This window comes from Pongo abelii, chromosome 21 (assembly GCF_028885655.2).
Source record: "Pongo abelii isolate AG06213 chromosome 21, NHGRI_mPonAbe1-v2.0_pri, whole genome shotgun sequence".
In the NCBI taxonomy this organism is placed as follows: Eukaryota; Metazoa; Chordata; class Mammalia; order Primates; family Hominidae; genus Pongo; species Pongo abelii.
The window spans coordinates 12,658,914-12,680,616 of NC_072006.2; the positions used below are offsets into that span (position 1 = coordinate 12,658,914).

General features: G+C 43.1%; 1 protein-coding gene across 5 annotated transcripts; it reads left to right on the forward strand.

The window, feature by feature from the left end:
* On the forward strand, nt 1-21,646 carry MGME1 (mitochondrial genome maintenance exonuclease 1). Of its 5 annotated transcripts, none has more exons than XM_009233330.4 (6): nt 1-371; nt 1,031-1,603; nt 3,937-3,981; nt 6,486-6,705; nt 18,696-18,828; nt 20,471-21,646. In XM_009233330.4, exons 2-6 carry the CDS (start codon nt 1,090-1,092, stop codon nt 20,630-20,632), a joined length of 1,074 nt encoding a protein of 357 aa, XP_009231605.1. In that variant the 5' UTR covers nt 1-371; nt 1,031-1,089; the 3' UTR covers nt 20,633-21,646. The 5 variants fall into 5 exon arrangements, with proteins under 5 accessions (XP_009231605.1, XP_054397584.1, XP_002830031.1 ...); XM_054541608.2 differs by lacking the exon at nt 1-371 and adding an exon at nt 417-844; XM_054541609.2 differs by lacking the exon at nt 3,937-3,981 and having other exon boundaries at nt 1-844.
* Nucleotides 21,647-21,703: the final 57 nt, after the last annotated feature.

Below are 21,703 nucleotides of genomic sequence, written 5' to 3' on the forward strand. Positions count from 1 at the left end.
TCCCAGCAAGACGCGTCTAGAAAAAGATCGCGTTTCGGTGCGGGGGGAATTTATTACTCAGCCCGAGTCCAAGATGGCGGCGAGCGCTGACGTCACCAGATCTCGTGAGAGCAGCAGGGCGCGATTTGGAGGCTCCCGCGCTTCGGAGACGCCGGCCCTTCCGCTTGGAGAGGTACTCCTGGCCTCTAACTGTGCGCGTCGGTGAAGGCCGACAAGAGCCTCGGGTGGGGCGTGAGCGCCGCGAGGCATTCTGGACCTGCTTTGCCTTAGGCTGTGCCTAATTCGAAACCAAAGCGCGGGACGGATGAAAGTACGGGTCGCGAGAGGTTGTTCGCGCCTTGAGAGTTAAGCGAAGTGTGGTGGCTTCCAAGGTACCGACACTTGCCGTAGGCTGGGCTTTTATTTAAGTCGTCTTTTCTCTAATCCAGACTCCTGCCACAGGGGCCACCGCCGTCCTGGCCTCGCCAGGGGTCCGCACCCACGGCGGAGCGGGAGGCGCCTTTTTGCGGTCACAGTAATGAGACCTCAGCGCCGCCACCAGCTCTGACCGGCGAGCGACGGGACCCTCCAACCCGATTTCCACGTCTGTGCAACGGGTTCATTCTAGACCCACGGTAGAGGGTGTGAGGACCAAGTGAGAAGTATCTACACACAATACTTAGCAGAGAGCCTGGTGTCTAGAAATTAGTCGTTGTCTGTCACCTAGGACTGTGTGGCCGCCATGGGACGGGCTCCATCTTTGTGTTTTTCCGTGTCTCGCACACGCTTCCCTTCCTGGGCGTCACATTCCTGCATATTAGAGACTAGGACGTCTTGCCTCAAGCTGTCTGCTAATTCGCATTTAGTATGTATGAGTCCTTCGGGTATTGAGTCTTAATTTATTTATAAATTTTTTTTGGAGGCAGGGTCTCGCTCTGTCGACTTTCTTAAGAAAGGGCTCTGTCCAAACATGTCGAAAAAGTTCACAATTTTGATGTGCAATATCATTCTGATGCAGCTTTCGCTTTGATGGTTGTTTTCTCTCTAATAGGAATACAAACATAAAGGCCCTCGACCGTTGCAAATAGACTAAGGTGAAAACAAATCTGAATGAAGATGAAGTTACTTCAGACCATTTGCAGGCAGCTCAGGAGTTCAAAGGAGTTTTCTGTGGAATCAGCTGCCCTTGTGGCTTTCTCTACTTCCTCTTACTCATGTGGCCGGAAGAAAAAAGTGAACCCATATGAAGAAGTGGACCAAGAAAAATACTCTAATTTAGTTCAGTCTGTCTTGTCATCCAGAGGCGTCGCCCACACCCCGGGATCGGTGGAGGAAGATGCTTTGCTCTGTGGACCTGTGAGCAAGCATAAGCCGCCAAACCAAGGTGAGGACAGACGAGTGCCACAAAACTGGTTTCCTATCTTCAATCCAGAGAGAAGTGATAAACCAAATGCAAGTGATCCTTCAGTTCCTTTGAAAATCCCCTTGCAAAGGAATGTGATACCAAGTGTGACCCGAGTCCTTCAGCAGACCATGACAAAACAACAGGTTTTCTGGTTGGAGAGGTGGAAACAGCGGATGATTCTGGAACTGGGAGAAGATGGCTTTAAAGAATATACTTCAAGTAATTATCTCAATTCTGGTTCTATATGTTTTCTATAATAGAGAGCAACGGTGTCAAAAGAATGAGGTTTGGTTTTTTTAACTTACTAGCAAGGAACTCCCTTCAGATAGTAATTAACATTAAACAGCACTTTATGTGTATTAACTCACTTGATCCTCATGGTAGTCCTGTGAAGTATAGATACTGTCATCCACATTTTACAGATGAAACTAAAATAGATCAAATAATTTGACTAAATAATACATAAAATTCACTTGTTTTATGAGCTACCAACAGTATTAGAATTGCTTGTTTTCCTTGATTATGGAAAAAAGTCACCTGGTAACAGAATTCTAGTTGTTTGCTAGATAATTCCGTTTAGAATCCAGTAGGTACCCACTGCCCTACTTACTAGTGTAAACTGACTTGTAAATTTAAAGATCCTGAAGCAGACCAGAACACATGACCTATATTTAGACCTTGGTAAACTGAGATAATCAGAGGTTCTTCATAAGGATCTGAGGATAAATACACTTTAACCTTCAACTTCTAATTTACTAACTTGGACAAGTGAGGAGAATAGCTTCCTTGAATTTAATATTCCATTCAAAAACAAAGACCATTTGCACTGGTGAATTAGCTAGTCCCGTAAATTATATAGGGGTCTTTTGTTAAAGGAAAGTTTCACATCCATCATTCCTTTACCCAAGCTTCCCAAAGTGCAGTACATGTACTCTTAGTAGTACACAAACTCTTTCGTTTTTATTTTAAGAATAGTGTACTGACCCTTGCCGTAGCCTGGGCTTCTATTTAAGTCGTCTTTTCCCTAATCCAGACTCTTAAAACTATGTGTGTAACAAATTAAACATGTCACATGTTCTAAAGAAAAATACTAAGTATATATAGATGGTACTGGATATGTACCAAATGGTCAAGGCCTTAGCTCCTTATAACATTCCTCAGCTGTGTGGGGCAAGGATTATATAGGCAAGAGCTAACTGCCTTCCTAAGATAGTTAATTAGTAGCAACCACCAAACTATTGTCTGCTTTCCAAGCAAGCAACATAAAAATCTTCTAATGGCATCTTACAGTTTTGTATTTCTACCACTAAAATTTAGAATTGATAGTTTTCTCATGAAAAGTTATTTTCCTTAAACCAGGAATGTCACATCTGAAATTACTAATAAAAAATGTATTATTAAAAGGCAGAAACCTGCTGGAACACGTGGGACCCCAGGGCCTGTAGCTCTTGGCACAAAGTAAGGAAGTGCACCAGAGAGGAATTTCTGTTTGGAATGTGAATGAGCCCCAATAGCCCAGGCAGAGAGAAGACTGGTTGTTGTTTTTTTTTTTTCATAGAGTCAGCTTTGTTGATCTAGATTAGCACTCAGCTGTGTTTCTCAGTTAACTCAGTAGCAACATTAAGAAATGAGCAGAATCGCTTGCCTCCACACCCTGCCCAGACTTGACCGCCGGGACCCAGGTGATTCTCCCATCTCAGCCTGCTGAGTAGCTGGGACCATAGGCGTGCACCACCATGCCTGGCTAATTTTTTTATTTTTTGTAGAGACAAGGGTCTCCCTATGTTGCCCAGGCTAGTCTCTAACTCCTGTCTTCAAGCAGTGCTCCCACCTTGGCCTCCCAAAATATTGAGATTACAGGTGTGACCCACTGCGCCCAGGCAGAATCACTCTTTTTAGAAAGTAAGTATTAGTAAGCAGTGGGTTCTGAAATATATAAAGGGACAATTAGTGTCATGGTGAATAAAAGAAAAAGGGCTCACTAAATTGATTAACGGGTCTGGAGGATACTGGATCCCAAACCCAAGAAGGTGGCACCCAAGAAGAATTACATTTTAAAAATTAAAAAGATTTTTTTAATGAAAAATATTGTATCAATAATTTCTACCCAGTCTTCTCAAAGGTGAGAGCATAGAAATGTGTCTGGCATTCTTCCAAATACTTGAGCAGTTTCCCAAGCATCAATTCACCTTTTGAAGACTGGCAGGAATGAGAAAGTCTGACTTATTCTGATTTATATTTTGTGTATAAATACACACAAAGGGCTGGGGTTTAGGTTTTAATTTTTTTTTTTTTTTTTTTTGCTATGCTGATTTAATCCTGAAGTATTAGCCATCCTGCCAGTTCCATCATGAGAATACTGGAGATGTATGAAGGTTTTTTTAGTGCACTTCATATATGAGGACTTGAAAACATTTCACTTTCATTACTTTGAGTGAATAAGCAGACTTGATGCTACATGCAGTGAATATTCTTGGATCATTTTTTATTTTTATAAATTGAATCATGTTGAATGTTCTGAGCCTTAGTGTCTAAAGGATCCTGTAATCTAGGTTTTCATGTCTGTGATCATGTGTATGTGAAGAACCTAGCCAGGGGTAAGTTTGCAGCGAGAAATGTATGGTCTATTGGCATGGCATTTGCTAAGTTTTTTTCTTCCTGTTTTTAACACGTGTTTGTCTTCTGCTTCATTAACCTAGTGTGTAGATGAATGCTACACTTCTTTTTCCTAGGCTTTAATTCCATCAGTCATAAATTTCTTGTAGGTCTTTCACGTGTTAATAATTCCAATTGAGCCAAGTAAATTTGGAGTAGAATAACTTAGTTCCTAAGTTGAATTTCATTTAACTCTCCAAATAATTTTTCAGAAGGGATTCCATTTTTTGCTAATGATAGAATTGACATTTCCAGCCAGGCATGGCGGCTCATGCCTGTAATCCTAGCACTCTGGGAGGCCAAAGCGGGTGGATCACTTGAGGTCAGGAGTTCAAAACCAGCCTGGCCAACATGGCGAAACCCCATCTCTACTAAAAATACAAAAAAATTAGCCAAGTGCAGCGATCACTTGTAATCCCAGCTACTAGGGAGGCTGAGGCAGGAGAATTGCTTGAACCTGGGAGGTGGAGATTGCAGTGAGCCGAGATCACACCACTGCACTCCAGCCTGGGAAAAAAAAAGAATTGACATTTCCATCTTTGTAAAAAATAGTTGAAGGCCGAGTGCGGTGGCTCATGCCTGTAATCCCAGCACTTTGGGAGACCAATGTGGGAGGATTGCTTGAGGCCAGGTGTTTAAGACCAGCCTAGGCAACATGGAGAAATTGCATCTCTACAAAAAAAAAATTTTTTTGAATTAGCCAGGTGTGGTGGCACATGCCTGTAGAGGAAGCTGAGACAGGAGGATTGCTTAAGGCCAGGTGCTCGAGGTTACAGTGAGCAATGATCAAGCCAGTACACTCCATCCTGGGTGACAAGTGAGACCCTGTCTCCAAAAAAAAATCAAAAAACTTGACAAATGTAAAGTTGTTTTCCTCCTTTTCTGTGGGTCTCTCTGCAAGCACGTTCCAAGAACGTGTATTTCCTGCTCTGTTTCTCTGAGTATCTAATTGGTGATTTCCAAGATTGCTTCCTTTGCTCTACTGTGTGGTAGATTGGAAACACAGATTCTGGTGCCAGGCTGCCTGTCCAGCTTTTTGCTTTGGGGCAAATTAACAGCACTGCCTAGTGGGATAGGCCTCATTCATTAAAATGGGGGTAACTTACGATCCTTATTTTGCTGGGTTGTTGGGTTTGAAAATTAAATAATGTTTTGAAAGCTCCAAGGCCATTGCTTAGCATAACAGTCCCCCCTCTTTCTCTCCTCTTACTAAGAAACACGTGAATATATAATATTTCTTGTGTTTGTTGAGTCTGTGTGTGTGTGTGTGTGTGTGTGCTTTTTTTTTTTTTGAGATAGAGTCTTGCTCTGTCACCCAGGCTGGAGTACAGTGGCACGATCTTGGCTTACTGCAACCTCTGCCTCCCGGGTTCAAGCAGTTCTCCTGCCTCAGCCTCCAGCGTAGCTGGAATTACAGGCGTGCGCCACCACACCTGGCTAATTTTTGTATTTTAAGTAGAGACTGGGTTTCACCGTGTTGGCCAGGCTGGTCTTGAATTCCCGACCTCAGATAATCTGCCTGCCTCGGCCGCCCAAAGTACTGGGATTATAGGCATAAGCCACCATGCCCGGCCATGTTCCCTTTTTTAAAATGTGTATGAGGAAGGGGCTTACTGTGCAAGCACTTGGAGGCCAAGGAGCACTGAAAATGAGGAGAGAGTTCAAAAATAAAGTTAGATCCTGGGATACGCCAACAAATCCAGACACTACAGTTCTTTCAGAGAAACCTGGGATCGAAAAGTAAGGCTTTGACCTCTGAAAATGAACATACAGGAAAAATAGTGTGTCCTAATGTGTCCTAATGAAATTTCTCTAGTCTTCACATGTTATAAAATGTTAGGAAGAGGGAAAATGTATCCTCATTTTTGATCTTCAGTTTTGACTTTGGCCCAATTCTCCTAGAAGTACTTAATTTTAATTCATTTTATTGCCTAACGTCCTATTAATAATCCCATTGGTTTCAAAGTATATTCTTAGGTTTCACAAGAGGCTGAAATTTAGTCTTAGGGATTGTCACTTAAAAATAACTAATGTAATTTTTGGCCGGGCGCGGTGGCTCATGCCTGTAGTCCCAGCACTTTGGGAGGCCAAGGCTGGCAGATCACGAGGTCAGGAGTTCGAGACTAGCCTCACCAACATGGTGAAACCCCATCTCTACTAAAAATACAAAAATTAGCCAGGCACGGTGGTGGGCGCCTGTAATCCCAGCTACTTGGGAGGCTGAGGCAGGAGAATCGCTTGACCCCAGGAGGCAGAGGTTGCAGTGAGCCAATATCGCCCACTGCACTCCAGCCTGGGTGACAGAGGGAGACTCCATCTAAAAAAAAAAAAAGAAAAAAAATGTCATTTTTAATTGTATTGTTTCAGAGCGTTTTAGAGTACTTGTTTTTTAGTGTTAGCTTTGTTTGTGTTTCCCCCCTCCCCTTTTCCCTGATTTTCTTTTCAGACGTCTTTTTACAAGGGAAACGGTTCCACGAAGCCTTGGAAAGCATACTTTCACCCCAGGAAACCTTAAAAGAGAGAGATGAAAATCTCCTCAAGTCTGGTTACATCGAAAGTGTCCAGCATATTCTGAAAGATGTCAGTGGAGTGCGAGCTCTTGAAAGTGCTGTTCAACATGAAACCTTAAACTATATAGGTCTGCTGGACTGTGTGGCTGAGTATCAGTAAGTATGAGATTGGAGGTGAATTAATACAGGGTAGGACAGATGGTGCCTGTCAAAGGTGTGTCTGTAGGTACTGTAGCCTCTGTCTGTTTAATGTCCAAACCTTTGTGCTAGGTAAAAGAATTGGGTGGGGCGGGGTTGAGAACAGGTACAAGGAGAAGAGCCATGTAACCTTTGTCATCCAGTACTCCAAAATCAAATTGTTTGCTGGAGAAAGGTATACTCTTTGTTTGTTTGTTTTGTTTTGAGACGGAGTGTCACCCAGGCTGGAGTGCAGTGGCGCAATCTTGGCTCACTGCAACCTCCGTCTCCCAGGTTCAAACTCTCCTGCCTCAGCCTCCTGAGTAGCTGGGACTACAGGCATGCACCACCACACCTGGCTAATTTTTGTATTTTTAGTAGAGACAGGGTTTCACCATGTTGGCCAGGCTGGTCTCAAACTCTCAACCTCAAGTGATCCATCCACCTTGGTTTCCCAGAGTGCTGGGATTACAGGCATGAGCCACTGCGCCTGGCCGAGATTTTGCAATATCCCTAACATGGCCTGTTTGCCAGCCTGTCCTTCCCCTCCCCCAAAGCAAGGTACCTGCCATAAGATCCAATTTCATTCCTGCGTTTTCTTTCCTGTTTTCCTAAAGATAGCACCATGATCTGTTGGTTCTGAAAATCAACTCTCTTCTGGCTTCCAGGCAGTGCTTGACATGGATCAGACATCTGAACTTAATAAAGCTTCCCGTGGTTGTTTTGTTTTGTTTCGTTCTGTTTTTTTGAGACGGAGTTTTGCTCTTGTTGCCCAGGCTGGAGTGCAATGGTGCGATTTCAGCTCACTGCAACCTCCGTCTCCTGGGTTCAAGCTCTTATCTTGCCTCAGCCTCCCAAGTAGCTGGGATTACAGGCATGCACCACCATGTGTGGCTAATTTTGTATTTTTAGTAGAGATGGGGTTTCTCCATGTTGGTCAGGCTGGTCTCGAACTTCTGACCTCAGGTGATCCGCCTGCCTCAGCCTCCCAAAGTGCTAGGATTGTAGGTGTGAGCCACCACGCCTGGTCCCCGTGATTTTTATATCGTAGCTGTCTTACTGTTTTACTCAGGTACTTCAGGTCCTGTTTTACTCGGGTCCAAGTGTTACAGGGAACGGGTCCTGATCCAGACCCCGAGAGGGTTCTTAGATCTCGGGCAAGAAAGAATTTAGGGTGAAGCCAGGCACAGTGGCTCACGCCTGTAATCCCAGCACTTTGGGAGGCTGAGGTGGGCAGATCACCTGAGGTCAGCAGTTCGAGACCAGCCTAGCCAACATGGCAAAACTCCGTCTCTACTAAAAATACAAAAATTAGCCAGGCGCAGTGGTGTGCGCCTATAGTCCCAGCTACTCGGGAGGCTGAGGCAGGAGAATCACTTTAACCCAGGAGGCAGAAGTTGCAGTGAACTGAGATGGCGCCACTGCACTCCAGCCTGAGCAACAGGCAAGACTCAGTCTCAAAAAAATAAAAGAAAGAAAAGAAAAAGCATTCAGGATGAGTCTGCAGTGCAAAGTAAAAGCAGGTTTATTAATAAAGTAAAGTAGTGAAAGTATAGCTACTCCATAGACAGAGCAGGGCGTTCCTGAAGGTAAGAAGAGGAACACTTCCACCCTAAGTACAGTGCTCATATATATAAGATAAAAAAAGATCTTGGGGAGATGTGCTCTGCTGCAAGGGTTTGTGATAAAGGATTAATTTTCTTAATTACTGTATTTTGCAAGAATCGATATTATCTTTAAAGCAAAAATAGGAATGCCTTCGTTCTCCAGATATCAGGGTATCTGGACACTCCCAAGTCTGGGTCTGTTTAGTAAACATTATTAATTTGTTCCCTTAACCTTAAGCATCTAGAGGCTAGGAATGCCTGACTTTCTGGGAATGCAGCCCAGCAAGGCCCAGCCTCATTTTCCTAGCCCTGACTCAAGATGGAGTTGCTCTAGTTCGAACGCCTCTGATACAAAGGTGGCTACAACCTGCAGGTACCCCTAATCCAAATAAGGCAAGGGAGCACTAAGAACAAGATAGAGAGAAAAATCTGTTCATGTAAACCTTGAAGCTCTAGTTAAAATTTAAGTTCAAAAGCTTGTCTATTCCACAGCCCAACACAAATTTGTAAACTTTCTTAAAACATTATGAGATTTTTTGGGGGTTATTTATTTATTTATTTTTAGTTCATCAGCTATTGTGTGGCCCAAGACAATTCTTCCATTGTGGGCCAGGAAGCTGAAAGAGTGGACACCCTTGATAGTCTGAAAACTGTTTAGACCACCTAATGGTTTTATTTTTATTTATTTTTGAGACGGAGTTTCACTCTTGTTGCCCAGGCTGGAGTGCAATGGCGTGATCTTGGCTCACTGCAACCTCCGCCTTCTGGGTTCAAGCGATTCTCCTGCCTCAGCCTCCCGAGTAGCTGGGATTACAGGTGCACGCCACCACACCCAGCTAATTTTTGTGTTATTAGTAGAGATGGGGTTTCACCATGTTGGCCAGGCTGGTCTCGAACTGCTGACCTCAGGTGATCTACCCACCTCAGCCTCCCAAAGTGCTGGGATTACAAACATGAGCCACCGCGCCTGGCCTAGACCATCTAATGGTTTTATAGCACAACTGCGTCATATCTGAGAAGAGCCCCTGTATACCAAGAGATTTAATAGACTTTGGCTGCCCTTTAGATAAACCAAGGAAGCCATACAGTCCCCTCCACCCAAGGCCTACAAGAAGTTCCTGACACCCAGTGGTTGTCATAGAGATGATAAAATATGTCCATAGCACTGTTGTTTGTTTTTTGTTTTTTAAGTCAGCATCAACATTGGTAATATGAACATTTTTGAAACTAAGGTTTTTTTGTTTTTTGTTTTTGTTTTTGAGACAGAGTCTTGCTCTGTCACCCAGACTGGAGTGTGGTGGCCCAATCTCAGTTCACTGCAACCTCCGCCTACTGGGTTCAAGCAATTCTATGTCAGCCTCCCCAAGTGGCTAGGACTACAGGCACCTGCCACCACGCCTGGCTAATTTTTTGTGTTTTTAGTAGAGATGGGGTTTCGACATGTTGCCCAGGCTGGTCTCGAGCTCTGGGCCTTGAGTGATCTGCCCGCCTCGGCCTCCCAAAGTGCTGGGATTACAAGTGTGAGCCACCGCACCCAGCCTAGAATTTGTTTTTTTTAAGACACGGTTTTGCTCAGTTGCCCAAGCTGGAGTGCGGTGGCATGATCTCGGCTCACTGCAGCGTCCACCTCGCAGGCCCAAGCGATCCTCCCACCTCAGCCTCCTGAGTAGTTGGGACCACAGATGTGAACAACCACGCCCAGCTAATTTTTTTGTATGTTTTGTAGAGATGGGGTTTTGCCATGTTGCTCAGGCTGATCTAGAATTCCTGAACTCAAGCAAGCTACCTGTCTCCGTCTCCCAAAGTGCTGGGATTTACAGGTGTGAGGCACCACGCCCAGCTAAGAATTTTTTATTTTTATTATTTTTTAAATTTTATTTATTTATCTTTTTGAGACAAGAGTCTTGCTCTGTCACCCAGGCTGGAGTGCAGTGGCGCGATCTCGGCTCATTGCACGCCCCACCTCTCGGGTTCACGCCATTCTCCTACCTCAGCCTCCCCAGCAGCTGGGACTACAGGCGCATGCCACCATGCCTGGCTAATTTTTTTTTTGTATTTTTAGTAGAGACAGGGTTTCACCGTGTTAGCCACGATGGTCTCGATCTCCTGACCTCGTGATCTGCCCACCTCGGCCTCCCAAAGTGCTGGGATTACAGGTGTGAGCCACCGCACCAGGCCTAAGAATTTTTTATTTTATTTTTTTGAGACAGTCTCTCACTGTCACCCATGCTGGAGTGCAGTGATGCATTCAGGGCTCACTGCAGTCTCTAACTTCCCAGGCTCAGGCTGTCCTTCCACCTCAGCTTCCCAAGTAGCTGGGACTACAGGGATGCACCACCACACCCAACTAATTTTTCTATTTTTTGTAGATGTGGGGTCTCACCATTTTGCTAAGGCTGGTCTTGAACTCCTGGGCTCAAGTGATCCGCCACCTCAGCCTCTCAAAGTGTTGGAATTACAAACGTGAGCCACTACGCCTGGCCGATTTTGTTTGTTTTTGAGAAGGAGTTTTGCTGTTGTCTCCCAGGCTGGAGTACAATGGTGAGATCTTGGCTCACTACAACCTCCGCTTCCCTGGTTCAAGTGATTCTCCTGCCTCAGCCTCTCTAGTAGCTGGGATTACAGGCACCTGCTACCATACCCAGCTCATTTTTGTATTTTTCATAGAGACGGGGTTTCACCATGTTGGCCAGGCTGGTCTTGAGCTCCTGACCTCAGGTGATCTGCCCGCCTCGGCCTCCCAAAGTGCTGGGATGACAGGTGTGAACTACTGTGCCCGGCCCCGCTGAATTTTTAATGGGTAATATGCTATTAAGAGTAACTCCCCACACCCACTCTGTATTGAACCTCTGTTGAAAAAGTTCCTGTGTTCCTGAGATATTATATGACCATATGTACAATCATTTGTCCCCACACTCATTTTTTAACACAAGATGGTATATACCCTGCTTTTTTCCACTTAAAAAAATTATTAAAAAAAAAATCAGGCTGGGCGCGGTGGCTCACACCTGTAATCCCAGCACTTTGGGAGGCCAAGGCAGGCAGATCACGAGGTCAGAAGATCGAGACCATCCTGGCTAACACGGTGAAACCCTGTCTCTACTAAAAATACAAAAAATTAGCTGGGCGTGGTGGCTGGCGCCTGTAGCTACTCGGGAGGCTGAGGCAGGAGAATGGTGTGAACCCGGGAGGCGGAGCTTGCAGTGAGCCGAGATCACGCCACTGCACTCTAGCATGGAAGACAGAGCAAGACTCCCTCTCCAAAAAAAAAAAAAAAAACTTTCATTAGTTTACATAGATCTGTAAAATTGTTTTCTCATGTAATAATTTTCCACCACCCACAATTAACACTTAACACTGTTGCATTTGCTTTAAACTTTTTTTTCCTTATCCCTGTGATTACATGGAGATCTTTTTTTTAAAGAAATATAACATTACAGATGAACCCCAAATTCTGTTGAACCACCCATGGCCAAAGGCGATCACTGTTTTAAGTTTGGCACTACCTTCTTCTAGTCTGCCTTCTATGCTCTTTTTTGTTCTTTTCCTTTTTTAATGACCAATGATCTGTGACACAGCATCAGGACAACCTAAGAATATGTGCCCTCTATACTCTTAGCACACACGTAATGCTATGTATAATACACATGCATAGGCAGCACTTATGTATGATTTCATGCAGAACTGTGAGAGTCATAATATACAGACATCTCTAGATACATGGTATCACAAAGCTAGTAAGATATTGGGCTTAGGAGCCAGCTGCTTGAGTTTGGATTCTGGCTTGGCTTTTCATCTTAACCTCAGATTAATTACTTAGTCGCTCTCTATCTCAATTTATTCATCTTTAAGATAAGACAAATGGTAGTACCTACCTCGTAGGGTTGTTATAAAATGAGATATTCCCTGAACAGTGCTTAATGCATACTATATATTCGGTAGATGTTACATTATTATTTTGATCTACTTTTTTTCTTTTTTTACTTTTTTATAGAAATAATTCTTGCTGTGTTGCCCAGACTAATCTAGAACTGGGAAGGAAGTATGATCCTCCCACCTCAGCCTCCCAAAGTGCTGAGATTACAGGTGTGAGCCACCTTGCCCAACCTACTACTCTCTTTTGTGTGTGTGTATGTGTGTGTGTGTATGTGTGTGTCAGAGTCTCACTCTATTGCCCAGGCTGGAGTGCAGTGGCACAGTCTGGACTCACTATAACCTCTGCCTCCCGGGTTCCAGCAATTCTCCTGCCTCGCCCTCCTGAGTAGCTTGGATTACAGGTGCCTGGCTAATTTTTTTTGTATTTTTAATAGAGACAGGGTTTTGTCATGTTGGCCAGACTGGTTTCGAACTCCTGACCTAAGGTGATCCACCCATCTCAGCCTCCCAAAGTGCTGGGATTACAGACTTGAGCCACCGCACCCGGCCCTACTTCTCTCTTAACTCGTTTTTTATATTCTTTTGTATGAATGAGCCTTATCCATTTCCCTATTGGGAACATTCAGATTATTTCTAGTTTTCCACAATTACAAACAGTGCTGCAGCAAATGTGCCTCTTTGTATATTACAGAGCTGTTCTAGGCAGATGCACAGATTCATTTGTTTATTTTTTTTTCTTGAGATGGAGTTTCACCCTTGTTGCCCAGGCTGGAGTGAAGTGGTGCGGGCCACTGCAACTTCCACCTCCTGGGTTCAAGCGATTCTCCTGTCTTGTACTCCCAAGTAGCTGAGATTACAGGCATGTGCCAGCACGCCCAGCTAATTTTTTATTTTTAGTAGAGACAGGGTTTCACCATGTTGGCCAGGTTGGTCTCGAACTCCTGACCTCAGGTAATCCACCCACCTCAGCCTCCCAAAGTGCTGGGATTACACGCATGAGCCACCACGCCTGGCCTGTTTGTTTTAGACGTGTGATATATGCAGTTACAATACATTTAGTTGGTCTGAAGTAGACCTGGACATGACTACTTCTTAAATCTCCCAGGCACTTGTCACTTCACTTGTACTCAGGATATCAAGCCATTGCTATCCTATACTTTAGGAAGGTTGCTGGGTCAAGGGTATGCATTTTAAATTACCAAGAATATGAGTGAATACATTTAACAATACAGTGTTAGTAATTTTGATAACATTGTATTTTTAATTTGCATTTCACATAAGTGAGACTGAGCATCTTTTCATTTAAGAGCTATTTGTGAACTGTTACTGTACTTTTAATTTGGGTTTACGCTACTATGATGTTAAAAAATGTTTTTGACTGACAATAATTGTATGTATTTATGGGCTACAATATGATATTTTGATATATGTATACCTAATGGAAAGATTAAATAAGCTAATTATCATATCCATCACTTCACCTATTTATCATTTTTTGGTGGTGAGAACCCTTAAAATCTACTCTTTTAGCAGCTTTTAAATATACCATGCGTTATTAACTATGGTCACCATGCTGTGCAACAGATCACTAAAATTTATTCTTCTGACCTAACCGAAACCTCGTACCCTGGGATCAGCATCTCCCCTTTCCCCTTCCCCACTCTCCATCCCTATCCTCTTGTAATCACCATTCTACTCTCTCTATTTCTGAGTTCGACTTTTTTAGATTCCACATATAAATGAAATCATGCAGTATGTGTCTTTTTGTGCCTGGCTTATCTCACTCAGCAAAATGTTCACCATGTTCACCCATGTCACAAATGACAGAATTTCCTTCTTTTTAAAGGCTATGTAGTGTTCTATTGTGTGTGTGTATATATATATTGTGTATATATATATAGTGTGTATATATATAGTATATATGTATATATATATTGCATATATAGTATATATATATTGCATATATATATCCACATTTTCTTTATCCATTTTATCCATAGATGGACACTTAGGTTGTTTCCACATCTTGGCGCTTGTGAATAATGCTGCAGTGAACCTGGGATTGCAGGTGTCTCTTCAACATACTGATTTTAATTCATTTGGCTGTATATCCAAAAGTAGGATTCCTGCATCGTATAGTAGTTCTGGTTTTAGTTTTTAGATGTTTTAGTTTTCTGAGGAACCTCCATGATGTTTTCTCAAATGGCTATACTAATTTACATGCCCACCAACAGTTTATCAGGGTTCTCTTTTCTGCAGTCCTCACCAATAGTTACCTTTTGTCTTTTTGATAATAGCCATTCTAACAGGCATGAGGTAATAATAGCTCAGTGTGATTTTGATTTGCCTTTCACTAATGATTAGAGATGTTGAGCATTTTTTTATCTATCTGTTGGTCATTCATGTCTTCTTTTAAGAAATATTCATTGAGCTCCTTTGCCCATTTTTTAATCAAGTTATTTATAGGGTACAATTTCATTCTTATGCAAGTCGATACCCAGTTTTCCTAACACAATTGACGAGACATTCCCCACTGTTCATTCTTGGTACCTTTATTGAAAATCAATTGACTGTAAATTCATGGTTTTGTTTCTGGGCTATCTTTCCTGTTCCATTGGTTTAAGGTGTCTGCTTTTATGCTATTATCATGCTGTTTGATTATAACAGCTTTAGTTTATACAGCCATGTTCCACATAACAGTATCTCAGTCAACGACAGACTGCATGTAAACAGTGGTCCCATAAGATTATAATGGAGCTGAGAAACTCCTATCATCTAGTGATGTTATGTTATAGTGCAACATGCTACTCGTGTTCGTGGTTATGCTGGTATAAACTAACCTCCTATTCAGTCATATAAAAACAGCACATACCATTATGTACACTACGGTATATAATTGATAATGGTAATAAACAACTATTACTGGCTTATGTATTTACTATGATTCTGACCCTGTGTAGGCCTAGGCTAACGTGTACGTTTGTGTCTTAGTTTTTAACAAAGGTTTAAAGGGTAAAAAATAATTTTAATAATAGAAAAAGCATGTAGAATAAAGATACCAAAAAAGAGGCTGGGGCATGGTGGCTCACACCTGTAATTGCAGCACTTTGGGAAACCGAGACAGGTGGACCACTTGAGGTCAGGAGTTCGAGACCAGCCTAGGCAACATGGTGAAACTCCGTCTTTGCTAAAAATGCAAAAAATTACCCGGGTGTGGTGGCACGTGCCTGTAATCCCAGCTAGTCAGGAGGCTGAGGTAGGAAGATTGCTTGAACCCGGGAGGTGGAGGTTGCAGTGAGCCAAGGTTGCGCCACTGCACTCCAGCCTGGGTGACAGAGCAAGACTTTGTCTCAAAAAAAGGAAAAGGAAAATATTTCTGTATAGTTGTACGATGTGTTTGTTTTAAGTTAAGTATTATTACAAGAGTCAATGAATTAAAGAAGTGGCCGGGCATGGTGGCTCACGCCTGTAATCCCAGCACTTTGGGAGGCCAAGGTGGGTGGATCACCTGAGGTCAGGGGTTTGAAACCAGCCTGGCCAACATGGTGAAACCCCATCTCTGCTAAAAATACAAAATTAGCCAGGCGTGGTGGTGCATGCCTGTAATCCCAGCTATTTGGGAGGCTGAGGCAGGAGAATCGCTTGAACCTGGGAGGTGGAGGTTGCAGTGAGCCAAAATTGTGCCATTGCACTCCAGCCTGGGCAACAAGAGCGAAACACCGTCTCAAAATAATTAATTAATTAAAGAAGTTTATACAGTAAAAAAGTTACAGTAAGCTAATGTATTATTGAAGAAAGAAAAACGTTTTTTATAAATTTAGTGTAGCGTAAGTGTACAGTGTTTATAAAGTCTATAGTAGTATACAGTAATGTCCCAGGCCCTCACATTCACTCACCACTCACTCACTCACTCAATCACCCAGAGCAACTTCTAGTCCTGCAAGCTGCATTCATGGTAGGTGCCCTATACAAGTATACCATTTTTTATCTTTTATACCATATTTTTACTGTACCTTTTCTGTATTTAGATGCACTAATGCTTACCATTGTGTTACAGTTGCCAGCAGTATTCAGTATGATAACATGCTGTACAGGTTTGTAGCCTAGGAGCAAAGGTCTGGGTGTGTAGTAGGCTATCCTACCTAGGTTTGTGTAATATACTCTGTTTGCACAATGACAAAATCGCCTAACCACACATTTCTCAGGACATATCCCTGTCATTAAGCTACACATGACTGTACTTTGAAATCAGGCAATGTGATGCCTCCGACTTCATTCTTTTCACTCAAGATTGCTTTGGCTATTCGGAGTCTTTTGTGGTTCCATGTGAATTTTAGGATTTTTTTTTTTTCTATTTCTGTGAAAAATGATGTTGGAATTTTTTTTTTTTTCTTTTTGAGACAGAGTTTCACCCTTGTCGCCCAGGCTGCAGTACAATGGCACAGTCTCAGCTCACTGCAACCTCTGCCTCCCAGGTTCAAACAATTCTCCTGTCTCAGCCTCCTGAGTAGCTGGGATTACAGGTGCACACCACCACATCTGGCTAATTTTTGTATTTTTAGTAGAGACGAGGTTTCACCATGTTGGCCAGGCTGGTCTGGAACTCCTGACCTCAGATGATCTGCCCACCTTGGCCTCCCAAAGTGCTGGGATTACAGGTGTAAGCCACCGTGCCCGGCAGAATTTTTTTTTTTTTTTTTCTGAGACAGGGTCTGGCTTTGTTACCCACGCTGTTGTGCAGTGGTGCAATCTCGGCTCACTGCAAACTCCACCTCCTTGGCTCAGCCTCCTGAGTAGCTGGGACAACAGGCTCCAGCCACAACACCTGGCTGATTTTTTGGTATTTTTTGTAGAGACAGGGTTTCACCATGTTGCCCAGGCTGGTCTCGGGCTCCTGAGCTCAAGCAATCCGCCTGTCCTGGCCTCCCAAAGTGTTGGGGATTACAGGTGTGAGCCACCACACCCGGCCTGCCATTGGAATTTTGAAAAAGATTGCATGGAACTCATAGATTGCTTTGGATAGTATGGACATTTTAACAATATTAATTCTTCCAGTCCATAAACAGAGGATATCTTACCATTTATTTGTATCATTTTCAGTTTCTTTCATCAATATTTTATAGTTTTCAGAATGCTATTAAGGTTTTTTTTTTGTTTTTTTTTTTTACATTAAGTTCTACAATTACAGTACATTGCTGCAAACAGTGTTCTGTGGCAGAAATATAGCATGGTGGCTCACACCTGTAATCCCAGCAGTTGGGGAGGCCAAGGCGGGTGGATCACTTGAGGTCAGGAGTTGAAACCAGCCTGGTCAATATGGCGAAACCTCATCTCTACTAAAAATACAAAAATTAGCTGGGCAAGGTGGCGCGCACATGTAATGCCAGCTACTCAGGAGGCTGAGGCAGAAGAATCGCTAGAATCCAGGAGGCGGAGGTTGTAGTAAGCCAAGATTATACCACTGCACTCCAGCCTGAGTGAGACTCCCATCTAAAAAAAGAAAAAAGAACCAGGAATGGCATCCTAGAGTTACTGGGGCCCTTTTCTCAACTACACAGATTGTCAAACTTGGCAATATTACAAACAATTATAAAGACAATAAAATTATCTCTAAACCTACACTGTCCAGTAGAGTAGCCACTAACCCCTATAGCTATCGAGCATTTGAATGTGGTCAGGCCAAACTAAGGTGTGCTGTAACAATATACAAACTACATTTCAATGACTTTGTACAAAAAAGAATGTAAAATATCCCTATAATAAAAAAGACTGTAAAATATCCCATTAATCATTTGTTAGTTGATTACATGTTGAAATGATATTTTGGATATGTTGGGTTAAGTAAAATGTTAAAATTTCAGCTGTATTTTTTTTTTTCTTTTCTGATGTGGCTACTAGAAAATTTAAAATGACACATGGCTCACATTGTATTTCTTTTAGCCAGTGCTGCTCTAGACTGAGTTTGCATGAGGTGTAACTCTGTCTGGAGCTATAGTAACATGTAAGTAATATACATGCTTTGTACAAAATCTCCCTATAAACTGCTGATTTTGAAATTGAAGTCATGAAAGACAGATTGAACCAATAGAGTCCTTTGAGAGTCACCAGTTATTGGTCCACTCTCTGTATCCTTTTGATATTTGCATTTGGCAAGTATAAACCCCACCAGGATAGGGGATGGGGGGAGGAATCCACTGGTTATTTGATGCAAAAAAAAAAAAAAGAGAGAGAAAAGTGGTGGGGTGCACTTATAGTCCCAGCTACTTGGGAGGCTGAGGTGGGAGGATCACTTGAGCCCAGGAGTATGCGTCTAGCCTGGGCAACATGTGAAACCCCATCTCTTTTTTAAAAAAGGAAAAAAATGGTGAATAGGAGCAATAATCATTGGCTGACAAGTGACAAACTATACATAAGAGAACTGTTAACCTAGTAGAGATTTTCAGTGTGATCTATTACCTACAAAGTCTTCCTGTGATTTCTCTTTAGGGGCAAGCTGTGTGTGATTGATTGGAAGACATCAGAGAAACCAAAGCCTTTTATTCAAAGTACATTTGACAACCCACTGCAAGTTGTGGCATACATGGGTGCCATGAACCATGACACCAACTACAGCTTTCAGGTCAGGACACTGAGCCTCTACTTAAAGCTTTGCTCAATGCTTACTTAAAACTATAACTCCGGGCCGGGCGCAGTGGCTCATGCCTGTAATCCCAGCACTTTGGGAGGCCGAGGCCGGTGGATCACTTGAGGTCAGGAGTTCGAGATCAGCCTGGCCAATATGGTGAAACCCCGTCTTTACCAAAAATACAAAAACTAGCTGGGCATGGTGGCTCATGCCTATAATCCCAGCTATTCTAGTAGCTGAGGCAGGAGAATTGCTTGAACCCGGGAGATGAAGGTTGTAGTAAGCCAAGATTGTGCCACTACACTCCAGCCTGGGCAAGAGAGTGAGACTCCATCTCAAATCTGTCTAAAAAAACAAAAAAAAAAAACACTTCGCGGTCAGGGGAGTAGGAGGAGAAAAATTGTAAAAAAAGAAAAAAAAAGTTAGAAAATAGAACTCCTTGAGATTTTTCCTTTTTTAATCTCTATTTTTATCCCATTGCTTAATGTCTTCCTTGTTCCTCTCCCACTTAAAAAAGCACTTTTTGGCGGGGCACAGTGGCTCACGCCCTTTGGGAAGCCAAGGCAGGCAGATTGCTTGATATCAGGAGTTCGAGTCCAGCCTGGGCAACATAGTGAAACCCTGTATCTACAAAAAAAATACAAAAATTAGCTGGACATGGTGGCTTGCACTTACGGTGCCAGCTACTTGGGAGGCTGAGGTGGGAGGATTGCCTGAGCCCAGGAAGTGGAGGTTCCAGTGAGCCGAGATTGTACCACTGCACTCTAGCCTGGCCGACAGAGCAAAACCCTGTCTCAAAAATAAATAAATAGGCCAGGCGCAGTGGCTCAAGCCTATAATCCCAGCACTTTGGGAGGCCGAGGTGGGCAGATCCCCTGATGTCAGGAGTTCAAGACCAGCTTGGCTGACATGGCAAAACCCCGTCTCTACTAAAAATACAAAAATTAACTGGGCGTGGTGGTGTGTGCCTCTAGTCCCAGCTACCTGGGAGGCTGAGGCAGGAGAATTGCTTGAACCCAGGAGGTAGAGGTTGCGGTGAGCCAAGGTTGTGCCACTGCGCTCCGGCCTGGGCAACAGAGCAAGACTGTGTCTCTCCAAATAAATAAATAAATAAATGGCACTGTTTGGCCAGGTGTGGTGGTTCATGCCTGTAATCCCAGCACTTTGAAGGAGGCCGAGGTGGGCAGATTGCTTGAGCCCAGGAGTTCAAGACCAGCCTGGGCAACGTGACAAAACCCCATCACTACTAAAAATAGAAAAATCAGCCGGAAGTGGTGCCCACCTCAGCTCGAGGATGCGGTGAGCTGAGATTGTGCCACTGCACTCCAGCCTGGACGATGGGATTGGGATCCTGTCTCTAAAAAGAAAAAAAAAAGCACTTTTCCACCCTCTTCTTGGGCCTTTTTTTTTTTTTTTAATGGCTCTGTAATGATCACAGCCCAGTCTTCAATGTTTTATCTGTCATCTTTGTGTTCTTGTGTCCTGGTGCAGTCTTTGATCAACCCACCTTAGAAACTGAGTTAGGAGATACCCTGTAGATTGTTTTATACTGAGTTTGCCCTGGAGTAAGAGGGAAATGAACCTAAACTCTGGACCTACTGTAGTGAAACGAGAATTGCCCTGTGTTTCTTCCTAGGTTCAATGTGGCTTAATTGTGGTGGCCTACAAAGATGGATCACCTGCCCACCCACATTTCATGGATGCGGAGCTCTGTTCCCAGTACTGGGCCAAGTGGCTTCTTCGACTAGAAGAATATACGGAAAAGAAAAAGAACCAGAATATTCAGAAACCAGAATAGGGAACAGGATGCTATTTGGGAACATTCAGCACCTTCTCACAGTTTGGGAACATATATTGCCGTTTACTCCAGTGTAAAAATGAGGTGCCACTGGATCTGAGTGCTACACAAACACAAGTAGAAGTATTAATTTGTTGAAATGTGTTGTTACCAAAAAGACTGAAAAGTCCCAAAGTCTAGATATAAAGAGCTAGACTTCGGCATGCGAAATCCCAGCTATGCTACCTCTTATTTACTTGAAAGGAGGACATGCAGGATGGGCAGTCATGCTGGTGACTCTTGGACTCCCTTGAGGGACTTTTTTTTTGGGGGCGGGGGGTCCCAGGCAGGATGCCCATTCTTTGAGCTGAGATTGGAAGGCAGTGAGGCTGAGGGTGCCAAGATTTCCCCAGGGTTCACCCAAAGAGGAAGGGGCTACACGCCCCCAGCAATGTGCAGGGAGGACACATCAGCCCACTACCGCTGCCAACACCAATGCCTAAAACTTGTTTCATACATTGGGGTTTTCTATATATTTCAGTTGGGAAAAGCTTACATTTAACCTTTTGAAAAAATAAATACGTGATTAGCCTCAACTAAACATTGCTGACTATAAAGACAGAGTATATTCACCATGTCGCTGGCAATATGCCATTGCGTAACACCAGATAACTCCCAGAAGTAGCCAGAGGCCAGTTTGAACATCACAATTGTAAGTGTTTTAGTAGCTATTTCTGGCATGAGTCAAGGGATCATTTAGATAGAGTCAATTATTGTTTGTGGAGTTTTTCAGCTATAGGGGAGGGGAACTGTTAAAATCCATTTGTTTCTATTCAATAGGTAATAAAAATTAGTTGTCCCTGGGTTTGGGAAACTTAAATGCCCATTACAGCCCTGGGGAAGGGTTTTCTTTCTTATGGAGTGAGTCTGTTAGCATTTAAGTTATAGTTGCTGCCTTAAAATAGTAGCCTGCTACAGTGACTTCTTTGGGTAGCCATTTTCATAAGAAATAAAATACAAGATATGAGTAATGAAGCTTTGGTTTTGTTTACTTTGTGTGTTTATAATAGGATAATTTTATAAACCTGGAAA